This window comes from Chelonoidis abingdonii, chromosome 6 (assembly GCF_003597395.2).
Source record: "Chelonoidis abingdonii isolate Lonesome George chromosome 6, CheloAbing_2.0, whole genome shotgun sequence".
Lineage (NCBI taxonomy): Eukaryota > Metazoa > Chordata > Testudines > Testudinidae > Chelonoidis > Chelonoidis abingdonii.
In genome coordinates, this window is record NC_133774.1 from 79,231,058 (window position 1) to 79,257,508 (window position 26,451).

The 26,451-nt window shown below is 36.3% G+C and overlaps 1 protein-coding gene across 2 annotated transcripts in view; it reads left to right on the top strand.

Moving 5' to 3' along the window:
• SNX2 (sorting nexin 2) overlaps positions 1-26,451 on the top strand; it is a 51,739-nt gene that overhangs the window by 12,960 nt on the left and 12,328 nt on the right. The window contains exons 3-10 of one of the 2 annotated variants that reach the window (XM_032790776.2): positions 7,661-7,824; positions 13,628-13,694; positions 13,883-13,926; positions 14,053-14,194; positions 22,326-22,404; positions 23,512-23,587; positions 24,857-24,970; positions 25,205-25,298. In XM_032790776.2, coding sequence (XP_032646667.1) covers positions 7,661-7,824; positions 13,628-13,694; positions 13,883-13,926; positions 14,053-14,194; positions 22,326-22,404; positions 23,512-23,587; positions 24,857-24,970; positions 25,205-25,298 — 780 coding nt within the window. The remainder of the gene's footprint in view (positions 1-7,660; positions 7,825-13,627; positions 13,695-13,882; positions 13,927-14,052; positions 14,195-22,325; positions 22,405-23,511; positions 23,588-24,856; positions 24,971-25,204; positions 25,299-26,451) is intronic. The other variant, XM_075067172.1, reaches the window with a different exon arrangement.

Here is a 26,451-nt window from a genome sequence, read left to right on the forward strand (position 1 = left end):
CTGAACTTGAATTTAAAATGCATATGCCTTAATATGATAAAATGGACCTGTGGCTCTCTAAAACAATGATTCTCTCCCACTCCCCCTCAGCAAATGCTTTTTGAAGAAAAACTTTTAACAGTTGATCTACCCTTTTGATATTTGGATTCTCTTCTTTGGCCACTGTTGCCAGTCATTGTTTTGGTTACTCATTTAAATTATTGAAATGCTGTGTGAACTTCTGGGGATACTGCTTTTTTAAAGATTATTGATAATTGCAGTAAAAATTTCAATTTAGTTAAATTGTTTGGACTATGTCCTATTTAGTGCATTGTAATTACCTGATGACATTTTAATGTAAAATTTTATGTTGCTAAATATTGTACTCAGGCTCAAACTAAGCCATCCTAATTAATTGTTTTTAATGATTGAATCATAGATTTAGCTTGTATATAACACACAATGTTGTCTACACATAAAACTAACAATGGGTTGGAAACACTTTTTCCCCCACATTTACCACCCAATTAATCATTTACTGTTGAACGAGTAAAATTGTCTCAAGTAACTATCAAATGGAAATGGCAACTTGATACTGTAGTGAAATTTGTGATAGCTACAATGGACATCTTTCCCTAGTACCTATACTGAAATTAGAATATTTTCACAAGGTTTATAATATGGAGATATATTTCATATAATAAAGCAGATTTCCCAGGTTTCAAATGAAATAGGAATTCTCACATGGGATCAGAACAACATATTCTCCATCCATCATTCACAATATGTCACATGCTCCACAGCATCATGCTCTACACTAGAAGTTCATTCCTAACGACAACTGTAATTATAATACGTCTACAAACTATGATAAACTTCATTTATCTTGTCAAATATCCATTGTCTATCCTCCAAAAATCAAATAAAATATACATTGTTCAGTGATCAGCATGCATTCACCAATCAAGACAATTGCATGTTTGGCCATATATACGTACAGTGGGCTGTATATCTTCAGATAAATACACTAACCTCCTCCAGTTCAGTGCCATTTTTCTCATAGTCCTAGCTTAGACTGTATGTTTTGGTGTGGAATGTGATGCTCTGGGTGTCATGATGTGTATGTTAGATGGAGTATAGCAATGTGCAGGAGGTAAATTGGACGTAGATTATATAAAATAGTTATTGCCTTATTGCTTGTTTCCTTACCTTTTTGTATTGTGGTTCTCAGCTTTGCATAAAGAGCCCTTGTCTCTCCTTGAAACTTTTTTATGGGATGGAAAATTGGGTGCTTAAACCTGGATTTAGGAGCTAAACCTTAAGTACCCGGACTCAAAAATGATGGCCTAAAAACAAATTTAATTGCATCTCCTACTGTTAACTGGAGTAGCAGACACGTAGCCACTTAACTGCAGCTGCAGAAATTTGGCATTGGGCTGCCTGTAATAGATAGCATTAGGAATCCTGTCCTAACAATCCACAGATGATGATGCACAATTTGATGAAGCTTGTCACAATGCGCTTTCATCAGTGCTGATAGAGCATCAATATATATTTTCAGATCTTTGGCTTATAACCACTGAATTTCTCGCTTCCTGATGCTGAAAGCAGAGTGGTATTCTCTCTTCCCTCTCTTGGATACTGGTTCTGCTTTACTGTATGTGGATAGGGGGGTTGGTGACTGGATCCTGTTAGCAATTTAAATCACTGACTTTAATCAGTAAGCAGAAAATCTTGATTGAAACTGGCAATTTTAGTTATGTTTTGCATTTATACTTTTCAGTTATTTTCTTAAAACATAATTCTCATTGGTTGGTGACCATTAAAAAATGTTGATTTACAACTAAATGTAACTTTCTACACTAAAGAGCTATACACACATTTAGCAGTTAAATAGCTTAATTGACATTTGTTCAGAGTCTCTTAGTTTTTACATTTTTGTTGTGGTAGAAAATTGTGAATGATGGAGTTCTTATTTACTAGATTAACTTTTTACTTGCTATTTGTGTCAAGCTCTGTAGGGATGAAAATTCAGTTTAAAATGCACAAAACCAGTATTTAAATTTTTTTCATTAAATAAAACTACTTTAAATGTGCCAGATAAATAAGGAAAAAAGTTTATCAAAGCATGTTTTGAATTTAAAACTGATTCATTAAACAAAGGAAGTATCTGTAGTTACTGAATTGAATTGATTGTTTCTTGTTATCACACCTTTCAAGATTTTACAACGATTAAATCTCATCCTCTTACACTAAGTTTTTATTCATAGGGTGGAGGAGGAAAAAAAGCTTTCTTGCTTTCTCAACACCCAACTGGTTTCTTAACTTTAAATAAACTACTCATTGAACTGAACTAGTTGAAGAAAATGAAATGGAAAATATATTCTCTCTGCACCTGCAGAAGAGGCTACTACTGTCAAAAGCTGGCTTAACACTTCAGCAAACTGTGGCTCCAGGTGCTTCACCAGTGACTGAAGCCACTGAACTGGTGGAACTTGGCAGCAAACACCCACTGTTTAGTATTAATTTTAATTATTTTAGCAGGTTGACAATTTCAAATAGCTTTTTCTTAAAAAGAACACCTGTATTTAATTTAAATAAAAATCAGTTTATTTTAAAAAAAGTTGATTATTATCCACCTTGTGGAGTTCTGTTGTTGGCACTTTGTTTGTTTGTTATTTCTGAGATCCAGGTAGAATAAGTGGATTATCAGTTGTATGTGGACCGCAAGAGCCACAGGGGAAGCTTTGATGAGCAGCATGTAACTCAGATTGATGGTGTCTCATTCTTGCTTTTGTTAACATAAAGTGCCTGATCACAAGGTGACATGGCTATTAAATTACATCAGCAGTGTCTCAGTGTGATTTTTAGACGTTGAATATTCTGTGTTTCTTCCTGAACGAACAAATAGTCATTTTAACTAAAGAGGCAGTTATCTTATGAAGCCAGAAGGAAGTCTCATTTATCAGAGTCTTACAAATACCTTCATGCGAATTATGTATCTCACTTGAAACAATCTTACTAGGGCTGTTTCTAGGCCATCATTTCTGTAATAAGGATAATAGTGCTCTTACTTCTGTTTTAACAAGGAATTATAACTGTAAGCATTTCCGAATGTTTATCTTTGTGTATGTTTCTGTTCTTGGTCCTGACATAGAAGTGGCTATCTCAAAGAAAACTAGCAAATCTATGTCATCATCTTAATTAGAGTTCAAATACTGTAAACCCAGTAGTATTTTAGATGCAATCTGTTTAGCAAGTGTAATTTTTTCGACCCTTCTTTAGAAGTAGTGTCGCACTGATGCCAATGCTTTATTTAGCTGGTTACCATTACTAACACTTGTGTACCTCAGGTAACATTTTTCAAAAGCTACCAAGTCCCATTTTGAAAAGAGACTTACGCACTAGGAGCCCATGTCTCACTGGCTTTCAATACGCCTAGAGCATGAGTCTTTTCTGAAAATGGGACTGGTAACTTGGGTGCTTTTGGAAATGATCTCCTTCTGTTTTAAGGTTTTCCTAACTATGGAGTGCAAATCTGTTCGATGTTTATTAGAAGATCATTTTTGTAGGTGTTGAGTGACTACTTAAGATGAATTTCACTGTACTTCAAAAAAATCATAGTAGCTTTATTTGGATCAATACTCTTAACATAAAAATATGAAATCTTTTGCACAATAAAAATGTATACTGTATAATGTACTTACTGTAGGCTGACTCATTCATTAGAAAACTTGTGAATAAAGCACCTTAGACTATTAAAGCAAAATTAAAATAATTTGCATTTTGCTGTTTATGCTGTTAATTTTTCTTAGCTAGAACAATACTAGTCCATTTTACTTTCACATTCACCAGCATACACAACAGAGGAAAGTTACTTTTGTATAAAAATCATTTCTCTGAGGTTTTAAAAATCAGTGTAAACACTTCTAGTGGTCATAGATTTTGTAAAATTTTTAAACATTTAAATTTCCTTCTTATGTGACTAAAATAACATGGCCCAAAGACTTTAACGTATGCTTTATGTTCAGGTCTGAAGTTTGCCAAACACATTTTCTGGTGAAACAGACAAGAAAATAATTCTTCCAGTGGAAACATATCAAACAAATATGTCATTTGAATGATTTCTTACGAACTGAAAGCAGAAGCATCTAGGGGTCAAAAGCAGAAGTGTCCACGTTCATCTGAATTGCTATGACAGTTTCTCAAGTATGTGGGTCTCAGCATGTGAATCACTTTATAGGTGATAACCAGCACTTTGTATTACACTTGAGGGGGAGAAAAAATAGCTAACCAGTATGGATCTGAGGTTCTTAAACTAATTCAGTATAGCTAGTGTGAAAACACACCCAACTATTTGTTCTGAAACTGGTTCTGTCCGACTGATAATATGTGGTATGGTTAGGTTCTCTAGTGCAGTCAGAATTGGTGGTTCTGCTTGTATTAGTTTCTCATCTGTTTTATAGATTTTTCACTTCCAGTTGTATAGTTTTAACTGGGCTACCTTTATTTCATGGTTTTGTATCAAGGCTTCTTGAAGTTTGAAAGTATGGTGGCTGAGCACATGAGGTTAGCAAATTGACAGAATAATTACAGCACCAAATACTGACAAATGTGTAGTAGATAATGGCACAGGAAGAGCTCCAGTGGAATAGAAAATATTAAAACTGTACGTTTTGCACTGAAAAATGGGTGAACGGTCAATCTTAACTTTTCTCATTTATCTGTGTGAAAGGGCACTAACTGCCAAAAGCAAAATGGAGACTTCGACTAGGTTTCTGTGTGAGAGAGCCTAGCCACCTATACCCTGATTACGTGGGACAGATGTAACCAATTGGATGTAGTTGGACTATAAGTCTACACTGCAACTAGATACCTACAGCTGGCCTATGCCAGTTGACCCAGGCTTGCGGGGCTTGGGCAGTGGAGCTGTTCAGTCGCAGTGTAGATGTTTAGGTTAGGTTACAGCCTGAACTCTGGGATCCTCCTATCTTACAGGGTCCTAGAGCCTGGTCTCCAGCCTGAACCCAAATGTGTACGCCACACAGTTAAACAGCCCCACGAGCCTCAGTCAGCTGGCACGGGCCAGCCATGGATGTCTAATTGCAGTGTAGACATAACCGTAAGTATTAGAAGTGAACTGCAAAGCAAAAAACAGTGCCTTTTACTTTTTCCTTTGAGAAATAAAACAGTCTAAATACATACAGTAGTAACGGGTCAACACTTTCTTTTTGCTGAATATCCTTAGTAAGCTCTTAGGAGGACTTCAGTGGTGGTTTCTCACACTTATCTAAAACCTAAGCTACAGCTCTCCCCAAGTGAGGTGGGACAGTGCTTATTCTCAGACTACATTTCTGTAGTTTGTTACTATGAGAATCAGTATCCTCTCTACATATCTGAGGTCATGCAGAGCTGCAGCTTTGACATCACCGTTTGGGTATTTTGAAGACAACTAGCCAAATGGATGAATCTTATATTTCTGACTTTTTTTTTTTCCAAAAAAAGCTTTTTTGAAAAAAAATTATAGGCGGTCACTGTACATTACAAAATAGAAGTAAAGGGCATAAACTTTTACTTTTCAGTTCACTTTTTGAAAATCACTGTGGAACTCTAGAGTCTGAAAATGACCACACTAACCGAGCACTGGCTGATGATTAGCGCAGACTCTGTCTGTGTTGTGTTTATGTGGCTCCCATTATTTAAGCAGTTCCTCAGATACTGTGGTTCAGTATGTAAGTAATGTTTGCCAGTGAGAATCTTTCCTCCTGTTAGAGAACGTCCTGACTTGAGTGCTTCTAAGTGTCAAAATATGCCCAAAATATCTCCATAATCTTCATGGTCCCTGGAGGTAAAATGAGGATGAGAGAGTGGCAAGAAATTGCATATGGAAGAATTGATCATTTTGCTACATGAATCAAGAGTTATGCACTAAGTAACAGGAGCTATAGAAACAGCGAATATAATGTTCCCATTTTGCTATGAAAAAATAATTGCATCTTGAATGGTACAATGAAGGCATATGAGTTTATGTGCTAAATATAAATACTAAATATACTTAGAATCTGGGTCCTTAATTACATTAAGAGAGGTGTGCAGTTATGTATGCAACACATCTAACTTTAAAGATTGTTAACCTCACAAAAGCAGGGCAGTTCGGTTTTCAGCTGAAAATATAAACTGTTGCTGCAGCCTTGAGCTGATGTGCTATTTGTAAAAATCAATAGACTTAGTGAACCGAATTATTTTCTGTTAGGTTGGTATGATTGAGAGTAACTCCAAAGTCAGTCATGTCCAAGTTACATTGGTATATGACTACAATTTGCCATGGGAAATCCAGATTATAACCTTTTTCTTGTTTATGTAATTCTAAAGTAATCAAAATAAAATTATATGAAAGCTGATAAATGTTTACTATATCAAAAGGCTATTGGTAAACAGAAATAAGATTTTAAAGTGCATATCTTGTTAAGTAGTAATTTGAGTAAAAATATCATTGTATATTTCAAAATAACTCAAAGTTCTGTTCCGGTTGAGATAAAGATTTATATAGACTGTGGCCAAATTCAGGTACTGGGGGAAGGAACGATAAACTTATAATGGACAAATATGTAGTATCTAGGCTATGGGAGTCATTTCTCCGGACTCCAGAGAATACTTGGATTATGTCTTGAAATGTAAGGGTTTATATATATATTATGCATTTTAATCCTATTTAGTGTAAGTGTGAATATTTCTACTATTCATATAAATGTCTAAACTTTTTGAATTCTGCTAATCTCTTGTCTGGATATCTTATGGTAGTGAGTGTCTGAGGTGATTCATGCATTGTGTTAAATTACCTTTATCAGTTTTAAATTTTGTGCATTCTTTAGCTTCATTGGTTGTCCTCATTCTTAAAACAGGAATTATTTGTATAGGCTATGAAGATGCTCAGTTATCAATTCAAAGCCTGCTTAATGGATAATTTAGCTACTGGATTGTTGACCATATTGAACTTCATGAATTTATATAAATACTGCATATGTGCAGCAGATCTCTATGCTTAAAAATGTGTAGGAAATCTTCACTACCCTGCATGCAGGCTCTTCTAACTTAAGAGAATGACTATTGCCACTCCCACAATCTTAGAAACACATCCCTTTCTCCCCAGAAAAACCCAAACAAACAAAAAACCAAAACCTAAAGACTTCCACTGAAGGCTGGATCACCTGCTACAATATCTAAATACTTATTGGGGTTTGAGTACTGAATTCTAAAACTAACCACTTCACACTGTTTTTATTCTTGCCAAAGTCAGTTCTTCCTTGTGCCCCCAAATATCCCTTCATTTAATTGCTGTGTTTTGAACAGAGATCTTGCTGACAACGTTCACTTCAAAGTAAATTTTTACAGATAAATTTTAGAACAAAACCCCCTGAAATTGGAGGAAGGCTGTAATGTAAACTATAACTAACAGTACAATGGAAACCCATATAAGCATGTATCCTTTAAACTATTAGTGCAATGTTTGCAATAATTGTCAATTTGAAGAATGAAGAAATATACAATAAGATGTACAATCAATTCCTATGAATGACAGTAATCTTGTAGGTAGTGTGCTAGTGAAATATTTTATATCATGCATATATGTTATGGGCATCTTGTGTAATATTTTCTACTAATTCATAAAATCTTTACCTAGAAGCTACAGAAGAGGTTTCTCTGGACAGTCCAGAAAGGGAACCAATACTGTCTCCAGATCCTACTCCTGCAATCACTCCTGTAACGCCCACTACACTAGTAACTCCCAGAATGGAATCAAAAAGTATAACAGCCCCTGTGATTTTTGATAGATCCAGGGAAGAGGTAACTGAATAATTTAGTATTTTAACACTTTGTTGCAAATACTATTGCTATGATATATACAGATTTAAAAAAATGAAATACCATAACTTAAAACAGCATGAAAAATTGCAGCTGAAGGTATTAACTATGTAGTCTCTGAATCACAAGAACATTCATTGCTGTGGCGGGGGGTGTGAAATTTATGCAAATATCTATTGTGTGTTTACTTTCTGCAAGATGTCCTTCTTAGGAAAGATCTTACGAATATTCATTTGGGGGATTCTGTTCACAACTCCCTGTATATCAAGATCAAGATTCAATCTATAGTCCGTAACAATTGTTTTCCTTGCTCCCATATGAACAGCTAATACACTGATGATATAAAAGTTGCAAAGTAAAAGCATTACTTGAAATAGTTGTGAGCAAATACTGAAGAGATGCTGAGTACCTCAACTCCCACTGGTATGTTGTAGATCTAACTTTAGGCACTGCTTTAAAAATCACAAGTGGCATATGTATCAAGAAATGTTGCTACATGGCTGATGATAACCTGAATGTTAAGAACTTTGGTGGTGCAATAAGATCACCAGTGATGGACAAACTGAATAAACTGCCGGACCACCTTACGGATCTACTCGTAGGAGGCCATCAATATTACTTTGTTCAAGAGCAAAAATCTGGTGCTGAGGAAATCAGTTCCTATTCATAGCAATGGGAGTTGCAGGCACTCAGCACATGGGAGTATTTGGCAGATGGAATATCAAATGTGAATACAAAGCATTGGTTTTATAATTGGTTTCATATGTAAATGTCCCAGTACTAAGTGAGATACTTCATCACCACACTAACCTTTGCACTTGCAATATAAGTACCAAATTTAATTCTCTGCATTATATGTATGTATACGTAGCTTACCTAGTTTTCTCTGACATCTGTTTAACTGCTTGCACATGTGAATGATGAGAAATAATGGACTTCAATATGTTGCTTGTCCAAATGGAATTGGTAAATGTACTTTCTTTTTGTGCTGTATATATGGTTATAAAGAAGGCTAGGGAGTATGTAACTACTGTGTGATAAAGAGAAATGTATTCTGCTTCTGGTGGTTGTTGATCGTCATGTTTAAGTTATTAAAGGTTGACTAAAAAGGGAAACACTTTATCTTGGAACAGAGATCATTTACATGATTTTAACTCTACACGTCAGTAATTTCCAGGGTGGATATAAATCAATAATTTTTGTAATTAAAAAATTGGATTTTTTTGATAAAATGCTTTTTGAGGAAAAAACCTATCTTAAAGATAGTGTTAATTAACATACATTAGAGCTCAAAGAGATCTCATCATGGAATAGGGATTATAAATTCTAATTCTATAGTATGAGACAATATATTCAGGTAATGTTTAAGAAAAGTTTTGTAAATGAGTTCCAGTAGTTCATGTATTAGGGACCCAATCTTATGGGATTAGAAATAAGACTTCAAGCCTATTGTCCCTCTGCAGATGTGTGTACACAGAGTCAATCCCTTACCTCTTTCTAAAAGTGCAGTTTCAAAAAGTTCAATGAATAGAAGATTGTTGGGGGTGGAATAGATCTGGACAAAAAGATGTCTGGAAATAAATGTAAGATGGGAGGGACAGGCAGTAGAAACAAAAGTGAAACTGTTTGAGCAGCATATTCCAGAAGTCTTGAGTGTAGCCTTCATTGATTTGAGATCTACCATACCATTCTCTCACTAGAAGGGAAAACCTATAATGGCAGCAGACCGTAAAAGAGACCCAGTTTGGGAATATTGTAATTAATACTGTGAAGAATATGTGTTAAGAATATAACAACCAACAAGAATGAACTTTTATGTAGAAATCCATGATTAAATCGAGTCTGCCTGACTAGTGATTTAAATCAAATTGATTTAAATCAAATCTACCCTAGTAATTTCCAGTGTTTCTGTCCTTAAAGCAAAACATGAATTTAAAATTACCAGACTTAAACATGTTTTGGGTTTTCCAAGAAGATACATATTTCTTGAAGTAATAGATTCTTCCTTCAATAGTTCCATCCCCCCAGTGTTTCAAAAATGCTTTTATCCGAAACTCTATTTTTTGAAACTCTGCATTATCTAAATCCTTTTCTTGCCCCCAGCATGAGATACAGGCTGCAAAGGGCATGTATCTCATGCTGGGGGACACAGAAAGGATTCAGATAATGTGGTGCTTCAGGTAACAGAGCAGAGATGCTCAGCCAGGACTGTGAGGAGGGCGAGCTCCTGGATGCAGAGGAGGCCACCCTGTTGCTAAAGGGCTCCTACAGCAGCAAAGGGAGCCCTGTGCAGCCCAACTGTCATGGGAACAAGTAAGCAGGGCCATGACAACAGACCTGCAGAGCCCCCTGTGCTGCTGCAGGGCTGGTGACACCCAGTCCCTGCAGGCGCAAGGTACACAGGGGAGGCTGTGGTCCTGGTGGGATAGAGCAGAGACTCCTGGCCAGGACTGCGGGAAGTAGTCAGCCCAGCTCATGGCTGCATGGGGAGCCACCCCACTTCTGAATGGCTCCTGTCCTCTGTTATGTGAACTCCTGATTATCCAGTTAAAATCCGTGTCCCCTATGCTATTCTGTTTTTCCTTTCAGAATGTGGAGACAGCTACCAGGGGAGAGGCTGTTCTAGATTTGATTTTGACAAATAGGGAGGAACTGGTTGAGAATTTGAAAGTGGAAGGCAGCTTCGGTGAAAGTGATCATGAAATGATAGTGTTCATGATTTTAAAGAATGGTAGGAGGGAGAACAGCAAAATAAAGACAGTGGATTTCAAGAAGGCAGACTTTAGCAAACTCAGAAAGTTGGTAGGTAAGATCCCATAGGAAGCAAGTCTTAAGGGGAAAAACTATAGAAGACAGTTGGCAGTTTTTCAAAGAGGCATTATTATGGGCACAAGAGAAAACTATCCCACTGCGTAGGAAAGATGGGAAGTATAGCAAGAGACCACCCTGGCTTAGCCAGGAGATCTTCAATGATCTAAAAATCAAGAGTCCTACAAAAAGTGGAAACTAGGTCAAATTACAAAAGATGAATATAAACAAATAACGCAAGTATGTAGGGACAAAATTAGAAAGGCCAAGGCACAAAATGATATCAAACTAGCTAGAGACATAAAGGGTAACAAGAAAATATTCTACAAATACATTAGAAGCCAGGGGAAGACCACGGACAGGGTAGGCTCATTACTCAGTGGGGAAGGGGAGTGAAATAATAACAGAAAATGTGAAAATGGCAGAGGTGCTTAATTACTTCTTCGTTTCAGTTTTCACCAAGAAGGTTGGTGGTGATTGAATGTCTAACACAGTGAATGCCAGTGAAAATGAGGTAGGATCAGAAGAGGCTAAATTAGGGAAAGAACAAGTTAAAAATTACTTGGACAAGTTAGATGTCTTCAAGGCACCAGGGCCCGATGAAATGCATCCTAGAATACTCAAGGAGATAACTGAGCCATTGGGGATTATCTTTGAGAAGTCATGAAAGATGGGAGAGATTCCAGAAGACTAGAAAAGGGCAAATATAGTGCCCATCTATAAAAAGGGAAATAAGGACAACACAGGGAATTACAGGCCAGTCAGCTTAACTTCTGTACCCAGAAAGATAATGGAGCAAATAATTAAGCAATCAGTTTACAAACATCTAGAAGATAATAAGGTGATATGTAACAGTCAGCATGGATTTCTCAAAAACAAATCATGGTCAAACCAACCTGACACGGTAACAACCAACCTGACAGGGGAACAAGTCTCCTGGATGTGGGGAAGTGGTAACCATGGTATATCTTGATTTTAGTAAAGTTTTTGATACTATCTCACATGACCTTTTCATAAACTAGGGAAATGCAATCAAGATGGAGCTACTATAAGGTTGGTGCAAAACTGGTTGGAAAACCATTCCCAGAGAGTAGTAATCACAGTCCTGCTGGAAGGGCATAACAAGTATGGTCCTACTGGGGCATCAGGTCTGGGTCCAGTTCTGTTCAATATCTTCTTCAATGATTTAGATAATGGCATAGAGAGTACACTTATAAAGTTTGCGGACGATACCAAGCTGGGAGGGGTTGCAAGTGCTTTGGAGGATAGGATTAAAATTCCAAATGATCTGGACAAACTGGAGAAATGGTTTGAAGTAAATAGGATGAAATTCAATAAGGAAGAATGCAAAGTACTTCATTTAGGAAGGAACGGTCAGTTGTACACATACAAAATGAGAAACAGCTGCCTAGGAGGGAGTACTGCGGGAAAGGATCTGGGGGATGTAGTGGACCACAAGCTAAATATGAGTCAACAGGTAATGCTGTTGCAAAAAGAAAGCAAACATCATTCTGGGATGTATTAGCAGGGATGTTGTAAGCAAAACACAAGAAGTAATTCTTATGCTCTGCTCTGCTCTGATTAGGCCTCCACTGGACTATTGTGTCCAGTTCTGGGTGCTACATTTCAGGAGGGATGTGGACAAATTGGAGAGAGTCCAGAGAAGAGCAACAAAAATGATTTAAAGTTCTAGACAACATGACCTATGAGGGAAGATTGAAAAAAATGGGTTTGTTTAATCTGGAAAAGAGAAGTCTGAGAGGTGACAGAACAGTTTTCAAATATGTAAAAGGTTGTTACATGGAGGAGTAAAAAAAATTGTTTTTCTTAAACTCTGAGGATAGGATAAGAAGCAATGGGCTAAAATTGAAGCAAGGGAGGTTCAAGTTGGACATTAGGGAAAACTTCCTAACTGTCAGGGTGGTTAAGCACAGGAATACATTGCCTCGGGAGGTTGTGGAGTCTCCATCACTGGAGATTTTTAAGAGCAGGTTAGACAAACACCTATCAGGAATGGCCTAGATAATTAGTCATGCCTTGTGTTCAGAGGACTGGACTAGATGACCTCTCGAGGTCCCTTCCAGTTCTATGATTCTATTTGTGTACTGTATTCATTTGACAGGCATCTCAACAAAATTCGTTTGTGAGCTGCACAGCATGAATCTCTTCTTTCTTAAACAGTTTTCTTGTCTCCTTTGAACTGCTTCTTGCCAGACAGATCTCTCTGCTTTGATGTGATTTTTGTTCCCCCACTCCAAACTGGCTTCCCTCTTGTTTACCCTTCTCCTATGACAATGTGTGGATTTCATAAAGGATTTAATGGAAGGCCTGACAAAGTCTGCATCATGCCACATGGAGTTTAGGAACTGCACATGAGTGGTCAGAACTTGAGCGGTGTCTAAAATATTTCAGTTCCCCTTACGAACAATAAAAATGGAATTTAATTTTCCTCCCCATTGTCTCCTTCTCCCCCTCCTTCCGCAATTAAAGGTGTCTGTAATAGCTAGAAAAAACTAATTTGGTATTTCTAGACTAATTCCAGATAGTTTTCTTTTCTTATGATCCAGAAATTTAGGGAAATGTTTTAAATGAAACATGTGAATTTTGTTTTTAACCCCATTTCTTCTAAACATATGTCCAACTTGCTTCAAAGTTCCTCTAGAAAAAAATCTTTTGAATCAAATGAGACCTGTAACATTTCAGGTGGATAAGGTTTCCCGACTAAAAGCCTTTGTGGGAGGGCTCAAAATGCAACATTTAGGGAAAGCATTTTTCAACGTTTTACTATGGTAAATACTAGTGTCTTCACATTTTCCACTAAAATGGGATGGAAGGGATCTCAGTTATGCTTTTTTAGGTCCCACACAGATTTACTGTTTTTTCTTGTATCCACAGATTTAATTTGGTAGCTACCTTAATTATCCTTTGAAAGTTAACTCACTGGTATACTGTTAATGCCATACATTCTTCTCTGTAGATTGAAGAGGAAGCAAATGGAGATGTATTTGATATAGAAATCAATGTCTCAGACCCAGAGAAAGTTGGTGAGTTGGTATCTCAGACTCAGAGACAGATGGAATTCTTTCAGGATTAAATTGTCTGCTTGCTATTTGAAAAAAAAACTTTGGTTTTAGCATAATTTTGCATTTATTTGTAATTCCAGCATATACGTGATTCAGAAGACTTGCCCTTGGATTAAGTACCTTTCTTTTAACTGTGTATCTTCTTACAGGGGATGGCATGAATGCTTACATGGCATACAGAGTAACAACAAAGGTAACTATTATCTGCAACTACTTTTTACCTTGAATATAAATATACAGAATATCAACTACAGTACACCTGAGTAGATGAAAAAATAACTGAAAATTAAAATACAACTTTTCTGTGGATTTTTTTTAGACATCCCTTTCTATGTTTCACAAAAATGAATTCTCTGTTAAAAGAAGATTCAGTGACTTTCTTGGTTTGCACAGCAAATTAGCAACAAAATACCTGCACGTTGGTTACATTGTGCCTCCAGCTCCAGAAAAAAGTATTGTAGGTAAGCACGGTTTCCATAAGGATGAACATATTCATCCAGTCTTTTACTCGGCTTTATTTGTCTTGCATTAGCCCTCAAATATTATTTAAATGCGAATATTAAAATTGTAACACGTGGTGTCCTGAAAAAAAATGTACAGTTCATGTCAAAATATCATTTGAACAAACTATCTTGCATAGAATACTGCCAACTGCTTGGATCTGAGGATCTTGAAAATGGGTTGTAAATTAAAATGCTTATAAAAGAAGACTATTTTTAGTGCAAGTAGGGATTAAGGGTGAAATGAGAATAGGAATAGTAACAAAAGGTATTCAACAGTAAACTTCAGTTGAGAAAATTAATATAACTACCCCCCTCCACGAGCATATAAATAAGAAGTGAGGTAGTATGAAAAGGAGATCTGACCTAATGCCTGGCCTCCTGTTTCTTGTTCATTTTCCTAGATTTTTCAGCCTAGTCTCTTTGCTTTGAGACTTTCATTTAACTTATTTTGTGTTCATTACCAGTTGTTTGAAGTAGTATCCCCTGCATTCCCTGTTTAGTTCATGTCTTAACTTACCTCTTCAGCTTTAAACCCCTTACTAGTATTTGTCAATAGATTTTTCAGTCCTTTTTTGTAATTTTTGAAAACACCTGCTAATGTCCCCTTTTTTGTCCTAATTTCTAATGAGAATAAGCCTACCTCCCTTAAAGTGCGGTTCTGATTTGAACAAAGACCCTGAATGACACCAGTGTCTCCATGAATGCCGTTTAGGATCAGAGCCTCAGCTGGTATAAGTCAGCATGGTCTGTTGAGCACATAAATGCTGGAACTAGTGGGGCTGGGGATGCTGCTGCACCTCCCTGGCATGATGTGGTTTCTCTCATATACAGAGTTTACAGTTTGGTTCAATGGCTCTCAGCACTCCCCACTATACAAGTTGTTCCAGCACCCCTGATTTAGCAAGGATCTACCTCCAGTGTGCTCTCTTAATAAAGATGATTTCTTGTTGCCAGTCCTTCAAGCTTAGTGTGGGCACTGGGAGTAGCAGTTTCTCTTTCTGCATCGCACATATTTAAAGGCTCTCAAGGCCAAATTGAGCCTTCAGTTATACCCATGCAAGGCCATTACATTCAGTGGCTTTACATGGGTGTAACTGATTGGAGTTTAATAAGAAGTCGTGTTTGATACACAAAGAGGAATAGAATCTGTCTTCCTGTCCCATAACTGTAGTTGGTGTCTTAAGGTAACAGAAGTAAAAAGTAGTAAAACTTATTTTTGTCACTGAAATAAATAAATATTGCTGAGTATGCACAGGAAGCAAATCTTTGTGTAAAATGGTACCTTCTTATACAAGTCATTCTGCAGTGTAGGACTGCATTTTAACTTGTCCTCATAACTTAAATATCTGGTCTCAATAATCTTCACTGGCCTCTTCTAAGGCAATGGTATAATGACCAGTACTTTATACTATATTCCAGATGGGTGTCTGAAGTGTGCTGCACTAACAGTATGTAATCTCTTGTGATTCTGTTCCTCTACTGATATAATCTAGCTTCTTATTTGTCTTTTCTAACTGCAACTGTGAACTGAGCTGACTTTTAATTACTCTTCCACAGTAACCACTAAATCATTTCTGTAGCTTGCTATGACTGTTCTGTTTTAGTATATACAGTACAGAAGCATCGTTTAATCTGCATTGGGATGATAGCCAGAGAATAGATTCAGTGCAATATATTTCAATAACTAAACAATAGGTAACTGATGCATCTAGTAATTTTGTTCTAAGTATTGACATGGCTGGAGGTGTTTAAATCTGTTTATTGCTCAGAGGTGTGAATTGGTGTTCATTTGTAAAGTTTTCACCAAAGCTGTTCATTCACTTTAGGTTGTCTTTGAGCGTTCTACTGAAATTAAATTAATGGATCTAATTTTTATCTGTAGTTTAAACTGTTAACAGAACAGGGAGGTAGTGATTTATTCAGTGTAAAAGTCAGCCAATTCTGATTTATTTTTTTCCATCTTGCTGTATGTGATGCAATACATTTGTTAGATGCTCAAAACACGAAGCCCTCATTACTTTTTGTCCTCCTCTCTTTTCTACTGATCTGATTGTTAAGAGGAGAAATCCTGGCACCTCTGACCCCTTTGTACATAATGGGGAACACTTATGGCATCAGTTGTTTTCTCTCCTTGCTCTGTCTACGGTGAACAGCTCCCATCAAATCTCCAGACTTGAAAAATGTGTCATGAAATTCCAGAGCCACAGTATATCACTGCCCTAAAGTATCTCTCAGAAACAGGGTGAGAGGGGGTGCTGGACTAGACTAGATGTTTGCCACTGATCTGGTACTGTATGGCAGTTCACATCTCTGGAAAACCAATTTTGATTATATGAATGAGTCCAGCTGAACTAGGCTGGGTTAGTGTATGTGTGTGTGTCATTCACAAAGAATGTTGATAAAACCTTTATCCCACAGAGTTTCTATAATTTACAGAAATTGTGATTTAAAAAAATTAGTTTATTGGGATTACTTTTATATTTTTATTCTTGCTTACCACGAGTCCACTTATACAGGGTTTAGAGGGAGCTATAAAAGCTCTTAGAAAAAGCTGTTGGAAAAAATTAAACCCCAAAGTTGTGACTTCAGGGTCCTGTATTTTGGGACCTTGTAAAGCTAAAATTGAGTTGGGTCTTAGCAAGCCTGAGAATCTTCCCTTTGCGATGAATGGGATGAGATTCCTATTTCTAGCCCTGGACAGTTACAAGATACCTTTAAAAAGGGGAAGAAGGAGAATCTAGGCAACTGCAGATGGGTCAACCTCGTCTCAGTCCCTGTAAAAATCATGGAGCAGGTTCTCAAGGAATCCATTTTGAAGCATTTGGAGGAGAAGGTGGTGATCAGGAACAGTCAATGTGAATTTACCAAGGGCAAATCATGCCTGGTCAACATGATTGCCTTCCATAAAGAGATAACTGGCTCTGTGGATATGGGGAAAGCAATGGGCATGATATTCCTTGACTTTAGCAAATGTTTTGATGTGGTCTCCCACAGTATTCTTGCCAGCAAGGTAAAAAAAGCTGGCTGTATCATCAGGCTCAACAGGTAGTGATCAACGGCTTGATTTCTAGTTGGCAGCCGATATCACGCAGAGTGCCCCAGAGGTTTTTTGTTCAATATCTTCATTAATGATCTGGATGATGAGATGGATTGTACCCTCAGCAAGTTCGTGGATGACACTAAGCTGGGGAGAGAGGTAGATATGCTAGAGGGTAAAGATAGGGTTCAGAGTGACCTAGATAAATTGGAGGATTAGGCCAAAAGAAATCTGAGGTTCAACAAGGACAAATGCAGAGTCCTGCACTTAGGATGGAACAATCCCATGCACTGCTACAGGCTGGGGACTGACTGGCTAAGCGGCAGTTCTGCAGAAAAAGAGCTGAGGATTACAGTGGACAAGAAGCTGTATATGAATCAACAGTATGACCTTGTTGCCAAGAAGGCTAATGGCATATTGGACTGCATTAGTAGGAGCACTGCCAGCAAATTGAGGGAAGTGATTATTCCTCTCTATTCGGCATTGATGAGGCTACATCTGGAGCATTGCGTCCAGTTTTGGTCCCCCCACTACAGAATAGATGTGGATGACAGGGCATGGATCACTTGATGATAACCTGTCTGTTCATTCCCTTTGGGGCCCCTGCCATTGGCCACTGTCAGAGGACAGGATACCAGGCTTGATGGACCTTTGGTCTGACCCTGTATGGCCGTTCTTATGTTCCTATTAAATTAAAAGTAATAGAATGAAAATGTTGGGTGTTTGACTGTATCATTATTGTTAAAAGTGCACTATAATATAAAGAGGTCTTTGCTAGGAGGCAGGTTAAGTAATATTTAGGAGCCAGTTGATAAGAAGAACATTTTAACTGAAAAAGAGCTCAAGAAAAAATAAAACTAGAATAGATGATGATAAAATACTTTCACAAATACACAGGTTCAAAGATTGTATCAACAATTAACTGTATACAGTTGTATACAAAGCAGATTTTGTTGTGAAAAAGGAAATAAGTGATAAACTATTGGCTCAAATGATTAAAGGGATTCAAGAGCAATGTATTATTCCAGCAATTAAAAACAGTCTACAGAAGACAGTTACACACTATAATGATATGTGCTACTTTGGTTGTTTATTATGAAAACCTCTATGCCTCAGATACTCCAAGCTCCTGAAGTTATTCAGAAATATCTGATCAGAATCAGAAAGTAGCAAAGTTGCCAAAGACAAACAAAATTGATGAAGAAATTTTAGACAAAGAAATAACAGAAGAAGAAACCTTAGAGGTTAGCAAGTAGGAAAAGTGTTAAAAATTCCAGGACCTGACAGCTTTCCATCTGAATTTTATAAGTATTTAAAGAAGTATTAGTATGTCCCTTGAGAGGTACCTTCAATATTATTGCATTAGGGGAGGGGTTCCATAACCTATGAAAGAAGCCACTGTTGTTGTCCCTAAAGTTAGAAAAAGCCTTACTTTATGCAGCTCATATAGGCATATCTCACTGCTGAATTATGACAGAGATTTTAGCAAAAATACTAGCTAGCAGATTGCAGACTATGCTCTGAGTTTGTACAAATCTAGATTAAACTGGATCCACTAAGGATAGACATGTGAGACAATATTCTGATAGTGCTTGGAATCATCTATAATGCCAGATCAAAAAGAGATCCGTTTCTTTTGTTATCACTTGATGCAGAGAGAGCTTTTGATAGAATAGAGTCAAACTTTGTGTCAAGTCCTGTCTCATATGGTTCCTGGCCCTCAGATCCTTAAGTGGATAACTACTCTTTACACCAGCCCAAAAGCATCTGTGTGAGCTAGTGAGGTTAAATCTCCCCTGTTTGAATTACACAGAGGAACTTGGAGGGGATCTCCATTGTCTCCCCTTTTTTTTGCACTGGCCATGGACATTTTGCATAGAGGATAAATTCACTATTCCTTATCACTGGAATAGGACTTGCAGGGACACAGCAAAAATAGCTTTATGAACAGATGACGTAATACAGTTTTTCTCTGAACCAAATATTTCCCTAAAATTAGTTTCTAAAGAAATCTATTACTGCAGGAAAACATCTGGATTTCAGATTTGGCATAATTTACTTTAAATGTTAGCTGTAAATTTGCTAGACTGAGATGTCATTCCTTCCAAAAATATTTAAGTAGAGATGGGTAACAAAATCTATAAGATACCTGGGAATTCAGCTATCAAGCTAGAAGAGCTCTGTGATTTAAATAGCAAATCACTAGTATTACAAACGAAAATAAGGTCTGGAGTGCTGTGGGAAGTATGCAATTTCTTGTTTGGGAAGAATAGCCACAGTTAGAATGAACACGTTGCCAAGGATTTCTTTTCTTGTTTAAAAATCTTTATAATCCTTCTAGAAAAAACTCTAGCAGAAATGCAGAGGACGTTAGAATTTATATAGAGGAAGGGGGTAAAAAGAGTGAGCACCGGTTCTTTGTATAGGAAAGCCATTAAATAGGGTGGATTAGTTGGTATATTCTATGGTATTGTCAAAACAATTAGCTCAAAGCAGTTGTGGACTGGGGGACTCTGACACAGCCAAACTATTGAGCAAGAAAATTGTGGCAGTGAAAATATCGCCATGTTACCAGGCATTAATAAAAAGTCACACCTTCCGGAAATGTATATACATCTTTTAGTGAAGACTGCTCTGGATTTGGAATAGAACTAGAGTTAAACTATTTTTCCTCTCCAATGATGCCCACTGCAAATAATCCATTGTTGAACCAGAGAGCTTTACAGATTGGGAGAGCCATGGTATCACAGAATCATAGAACCATAGGGTTAGAAGGGACAGAAAGGGTCATCTAGTCTGACATGCAGAATTACATATGGTTGGTCATCTATTCAGTAAAGAAACTTTTCTAACATACTTAGAAATCAAAACTAACTTTAACTGGCCCAGTCCCCCATTGCACCAGTACTTTCAAGTTTGGCTTCGTTTCTCAACTTTATAGAAAAGCTGTTTTATGCAGAAATCTCATTTGAATAGAAGCAATGGTGTCTGATCAATTAAGGAACAGAAAAATAACTAATTGATACTAGTTTTTGCAGACAACTTTCCTAACCAAGATAAAGTCCATCTCTGACATGCTGGGAAAAGGATCTGAATATACAAATTACCCTGGATTTGAACTTGAGATTGCTTGTCCTCTTTTCAGTCTGTAGCATGATAAAAGAACATTTCTTTACGATACCATTTCAATGGTACCTCAGAGCATGCAGGCCTTGGGCGGGGGTGAGATATTGGAGAAATTCTGGTGAAAGAGGAAATTTATATGCATATATAGCGGACGTGTCCAGTTGTTAAAGAGTATTGGGATGACATTTGTAACTAAATATTCAGCAATTTGTGATGTATGTTACCAAAGGATCACTTGGTAATTTTCCTGGGGCTTCCAAGTGGAAATGGTAATACTAAGCTAGTGGTACTTTCTCATTTGAGAGAGAAAAATAGTCCATCTATACAGGAAGGTGGTGATTATGGAAAATTCACACACCAACTGCAAACCAAGCAAAATAGAGGACAGATACTTAGATATAAGGTTACCATGTAGTCAAAATTCAGACAGTGTACTCGCCTGCGGGGATGGGGGAGAAACACCTGTCCAATTTTTTGAATGTTAACATTTGATGGACATGCCTGCTCTGTTAAATATATGTAATCGGAGCTCAGAGTAATAAAATCACTAGAAATAATTATCACTCAATTTAATAAAATCACTAGAAGTAACATAAGTGTAAGGATTGTCACTGTGTAATATAACGCCCTGCTAAAAAGAGAGATCTGATGCTAATATTATTGTATGTCTTTTTAAACAAAAACTCACTGTTATAGAGATTTTGTTTCTGATATTTGCATGGCAAGGGTTTGTAAATCTTTTTACGTCTGAATTAGTATTTAAAAAAAAAAAGGCAAGAAAATAAACTATACAGCTGTCTATTCAATAAAGGGGCAAACTTTTTAAAATAGAAGTTGCAACTTAACTCTGTGGAGTGTGAGTTCCTAATAAGTTTCAAGTCATCTGATGTCTGTTAGATTTTTTTTTTAATTAGGGCTGTCAAACGATTAAAAAAATTAATTGTGATCAATCGCAGTTTTAATCGCACTTTAAACAATAATAGAATACCAACTGAAATTCCTTATGAATATTTTTGGATGTTTTTCTACATTTTCAAATATATTTATTTCAGTTACAACACCGAATACAAAGTGTACAGTGCTCACTTTATATTAGTGTTGATTTGTACTGTAAAAAACAAAAGAAATAGTATTTTTCAGTTCATCTCAGACAAGTACTGTAGTGCGATCTCTTTATTGTGAAAGTGCAACTTATAAATGTTGGGTTTTTTTTTTTATATATATAACTGCACTCAAAAACAAAACAACATAAAACTTTAGAGAACTATACATCCACTAAATCCTACTTCTTGTTCAGCCAATCGCTAAGACAGATAAGTTTGTTTACATTTATAGGAGCTAATGCTGCACACTTATTTACAAAGTCACCTGAAAGTGAGAACAGGCGTTCNATATATATATATATATATATATATATATATATATATATATATATATAAGTGAGCACTATACACCTGTATTCTGTGTTGTAATTGCAATCAATATATTTGAAAAGGTAGGAAAAATCCAGAAATATATATAATAAATTTCAATTGGTATTCTGTTAACAGTATGATTAAAACTGTGATTAATCACTGTTAATTTTTTTAATCGTGTTTTAATTTGAGTTAATCACGTGAGTTATTGCGATTAATTGACAGCCCTACTTTTTATAACTAAAATTGTTTTAAATATCCAAAATGTTCATCAGCAGCAGTGTACTTGATTTCAGAAATTTGTCGTTCGGGAATTTTGAGAAAAGCATACTGCATGCATTGCACTCCATTATCTTTCTCTGTATGCCTTGGTGCTGATTTTCATGTAACTTTGACTTTAATGCATAACATTCAAGTGAGCTTTAATACCTTTATAGTTCTAAGCATATCAGTTATGTTCATGATTGCCTCATGGTAATGTAAAATCAATATCACATAATTTTCTTCAAAGGCATGACCAAGGTTAAAGTAGGCAAGGAAGATTCATCATCTACAGAATTTGTAGAAAAAAGAAGAGCTGCACTAGAAAGGTAATATGTGTGTTTATATTTACTGCATTCCCCTGGTATATTCATGTACTAAATAGGTTCTGTATGCCCAGTCTGATCCAGCAGCTTGTACAGTTCTTGGGCTGCTGGATCAGAGCCACACAATCTGAATTTTCTGACTAAAGTATGGCCAATTCATTTTACTTTTTAAATTCAGTTGCAACCTAAAAAAAAAAAGTAAATAACAGAAAAACTTCTAAGTTGAATGCCATACTAAAGAGACTTGAATGACAATGATACCTTAATGATTTCCTACCTTTTTTCAAATATATTGATTGTGGCAGGACCAAGCAAACCTAGATCATCCCTGACAGGTTTTGTCCAACCTGTTCTATAACATAGATGGCATTGTTCATTTATAACTACACTGCATGCTGTATAGTAGTACTGTTAAGTCAGAGCCAAACATGACAGGTCCTTACCCTAAAGGGCTTACTAGGGTACTGGCCAAAAAAAAAAAAGGCAGTGGGACAAGACAGGACATAGCATGAGACTGTTGTTCAAGCAGCAATAGATCTTTGTGTTCCAAGAAAAATCAAAAAGTAAATTTCTCAAAAGAAAGCAAACATCACAGCTGTAGATTCATTCATCAGTTACTGATAACTTCACTCATCAAGGGATGAATCTAAAATTGGTTGCCTTGTACTCCTTAGGTTTCTTGGCTTTTGTTTAGCATACCCATGTCTTCTCATTTTCAGTTGCTTTGGTTTTGTAACATTCTCTTCTTGGTATATGTAAACAAGACTCCTCTTAGTGATTTTTCATAATAGTTGTTGACACAAGCACATAATCAAATGCTGGGTGTTTGATATCAGCTTAGGTTTTTTGGGGGGTGGAAGGGGCCGGTAACAACATACACAAACATGATTGGAAGTCACAGCAGAGAGGCAAAGGATTGAAGGGGCATGGAGACTGAACTATCTTCTAACCCTTAGAGGTGATTCCTCCACACCAGGGGGCTTGAGCATATTGGCAGAATGATTAAGGGAAGCTTGACTGCTGCTTGCTCTGTGGATAAGGACATTTCTAGTGCTTCAGGAGCATTAAATTGTTTTAAGTTATCTAATATTTTAATTTTTAAAATCATAGGTATCTACAACGAACAGTAAAACACCCAACCTTGTTACAGGATCCTGATTTAAGGCAGTTCTTGGAAAGTTCTGAGGTATTTATGTTTTTTTTGTCTTTGTTTTTTTTTTAAGTTATCCTATTTGTTCTCTGGTTAATAATAGTACTTTGTATAAAGTAATATATATTCTCATCTTTAGATATGGAGACTTAGTCCCATAATTTCTTGTACATTAAGATTAGATTATATCTTCAATGGGATAAGATGTCTCAAGGTACAAAAACAATGAGCTACAGAGTCTCTTGCGTTTACCTCTTATTAAACTGTAGATCAGGTCAGTAGTGACTGAAGTTAACTGACTGCTCACTAGTTTATGGGAAATAAATTGTTCTTCCCAGCTCCAAATGGACAAATGTCCAAGTCACTAAAATACACATGGCACTGCTGTTGGCTGCTTTCAGCAGAGAGTTGAAAGATTAAACTGTCATTGAAACAAAATTATCCTCTCGCCTGTAACCTCTAGATGGGATTCCCCTGACTTCAAAGTTGAGGTTTGTTGGTGGGGGTAATATGGAGAAGTTTGCACTGCTGCTGGTCATACTATATCTGTTCTGTGGATAGAGGACTTTGGTCACCAGTACTGTCAATCTAGCACATTTCACAAGCATTAAATACACTGTATATATGTATATATCTGTATATATGACAACAGTCAGTTTTATGGATGCACATAATGTATCTGCTGTAATACTTACTTGTCTAATAAGGCCAAGTCATTATGCTAGTCACATTACCCCTACCATACCAAAAGAATCACATCACTGACACGTGCATCATTACTGGATAACTTAAATACTAATTCTCATGACATTCCTGTGAGAGGTAGGTTTCAAGACTTAACTTACGTTTAGAAATTAATGTACACAAATACAGCGTGCTCATTTGTACACAACCAAGATACTATCTAAAAGATTTTTATAATGTATTGAAATATTACTATAGCATCTCAATGTATTTATCGTTTTATGTTATATCTAAGCTTTTCTGTCTGTTTTAGTAGCAGTTTGCTCTCTCTAGCATATAGGTGGCCAGTTAAGGCCTTTGGCTATTTCGTAACAACTTTTGACAAATAGAGTGTTTGTTCAATCTAAATGTAAAGGTACAGAAGAAAAGCAAATGGAAAGTCTATATTTTTCAGTTTTCCTCTGAGAATTTAAAAGTAGTAAATTTGAGAAATTAAGTTCTACTATATTGAAATATATGAGAGTGAAGAAAACACTACATCCTTTTCAGTCCCTCTTGTGCCCAGTTAAACTTCCAGCCTCTTAACCAGTTTGTTTGCCCTTATTTGTCATTCAATTCCAGCTGCCGAGAGCAGTTAACACCCAGGCTCTGAGTGGAGCAGGAATATTGAGGATGGTGAACAAGGCTGCCGACGCTGTCAACAAAATGACAATCAAGATGAATGAATCGGATGCAGTAAGAGCTGATTTTTCGACTTGAATAATGAGACAAATTAATGAGGCTCAACAATTGCATTTTAAAGCTGTAGGAGTAGAAAATGGGATATTAATTTACTTATTGGCTTGCGTTCTCAGCTCCATCAGTTGACCACCATGGTTGTACATGGTTAATTTGTTCCTTTAAAACAAGGAATGTAGTTTGTTATTGGTAACGTAATTTGTACTGCTTGTTTTTTTCATCTTTTGCCAGTGGTTTGAGGAAAAACAGCAACAATTTGAGAATCTGGATCAGCAACTTAGGAAACTTCATTCCAATGTAGAAGCCTTGGTCTGCCACAGAAAAGGTAGGTTTTGTTTTGATCTGATCCAGGTGTTAATTTTAATGCCCAGAAGTTAAAATATTTTATTAAAACAAACTATTTCATATCTGTGTTAAATTGAATTTTACTTTAGACTTGCAACTAATACAAAGTAAGTTAGCCAGAGACTCAAACTATACTGTGGTTTAATACAAAACATACACTAACTTTCCAACTTAAAATTACCTTCATTATTTTATTTAAACTTATCAAACATTTTGGAACTTCTTTTGTATCCCTCAACTTACAGTTTATTATCCCAAATGTATACAATTCCTATTATACCCATTAAAAAGGGAATTTTTAAAGGTTGCTTTATTGATTATGGCATTGGATTCTTGTCTCAAGAAGATTTGTTTGATTAGTACAAGCTTTGTAAGAGTGAACTGTCTGCTGATGGTACAAAACACGGGTGATATACAAGTTTAGTCTACAGATGATTACCAATTCTGTTGTTAACAGTCATCCTTACAGGTAAAACTAAAGCAATTACAAAAGACACAACTGTTTTAGAACAAATTTGAAATTTTAACAATTGGTGCAAAATGACCCTGTAGGTAAGATAGGTCAAGAAATGCTTTGTGCATCCTGTATGTCTTATAATGTATAGTTTTTACAATGTAAAAACCAAGATTATGAATTTACAAATTTAAACAAAACGAGAATAAAAATTATTACGTAAATATACGTTCAAAATGGTCAGATAAATGCTGCTGTTGAAACTAACCCTTGCATTAAGCCAACTGTACTGAGAATAATTCATCATTGCATTTAATTTGTCTTTTAAAAGTAAAACTTGTCAGCTGATTTTTTGTCTTATCAAAGTGAATGGGATAGAGAAGGGATAGCTTAAACCATGGCAGCTCGTTAGCCAGACAGTTTTTTTGTATACTGGGCTTAATAGTGCTACAGAGTATTTTAGATTTTAGATTATCAGCAACATCTCCCTAACAGACAGATAGAAACATAACCTTTTTAAGACAATAAAATCTTAGTTTACAGCACATTGTAACATTTGAGAATGTAGCAAAACTCCAGATAGATGTGAAAATACAGAATCTTTATCCTTGAATTACACTGGAAAATCCTTTAATGATATGTTTTCTTCCTCTTACATACCATAACACTGGCACTGGTA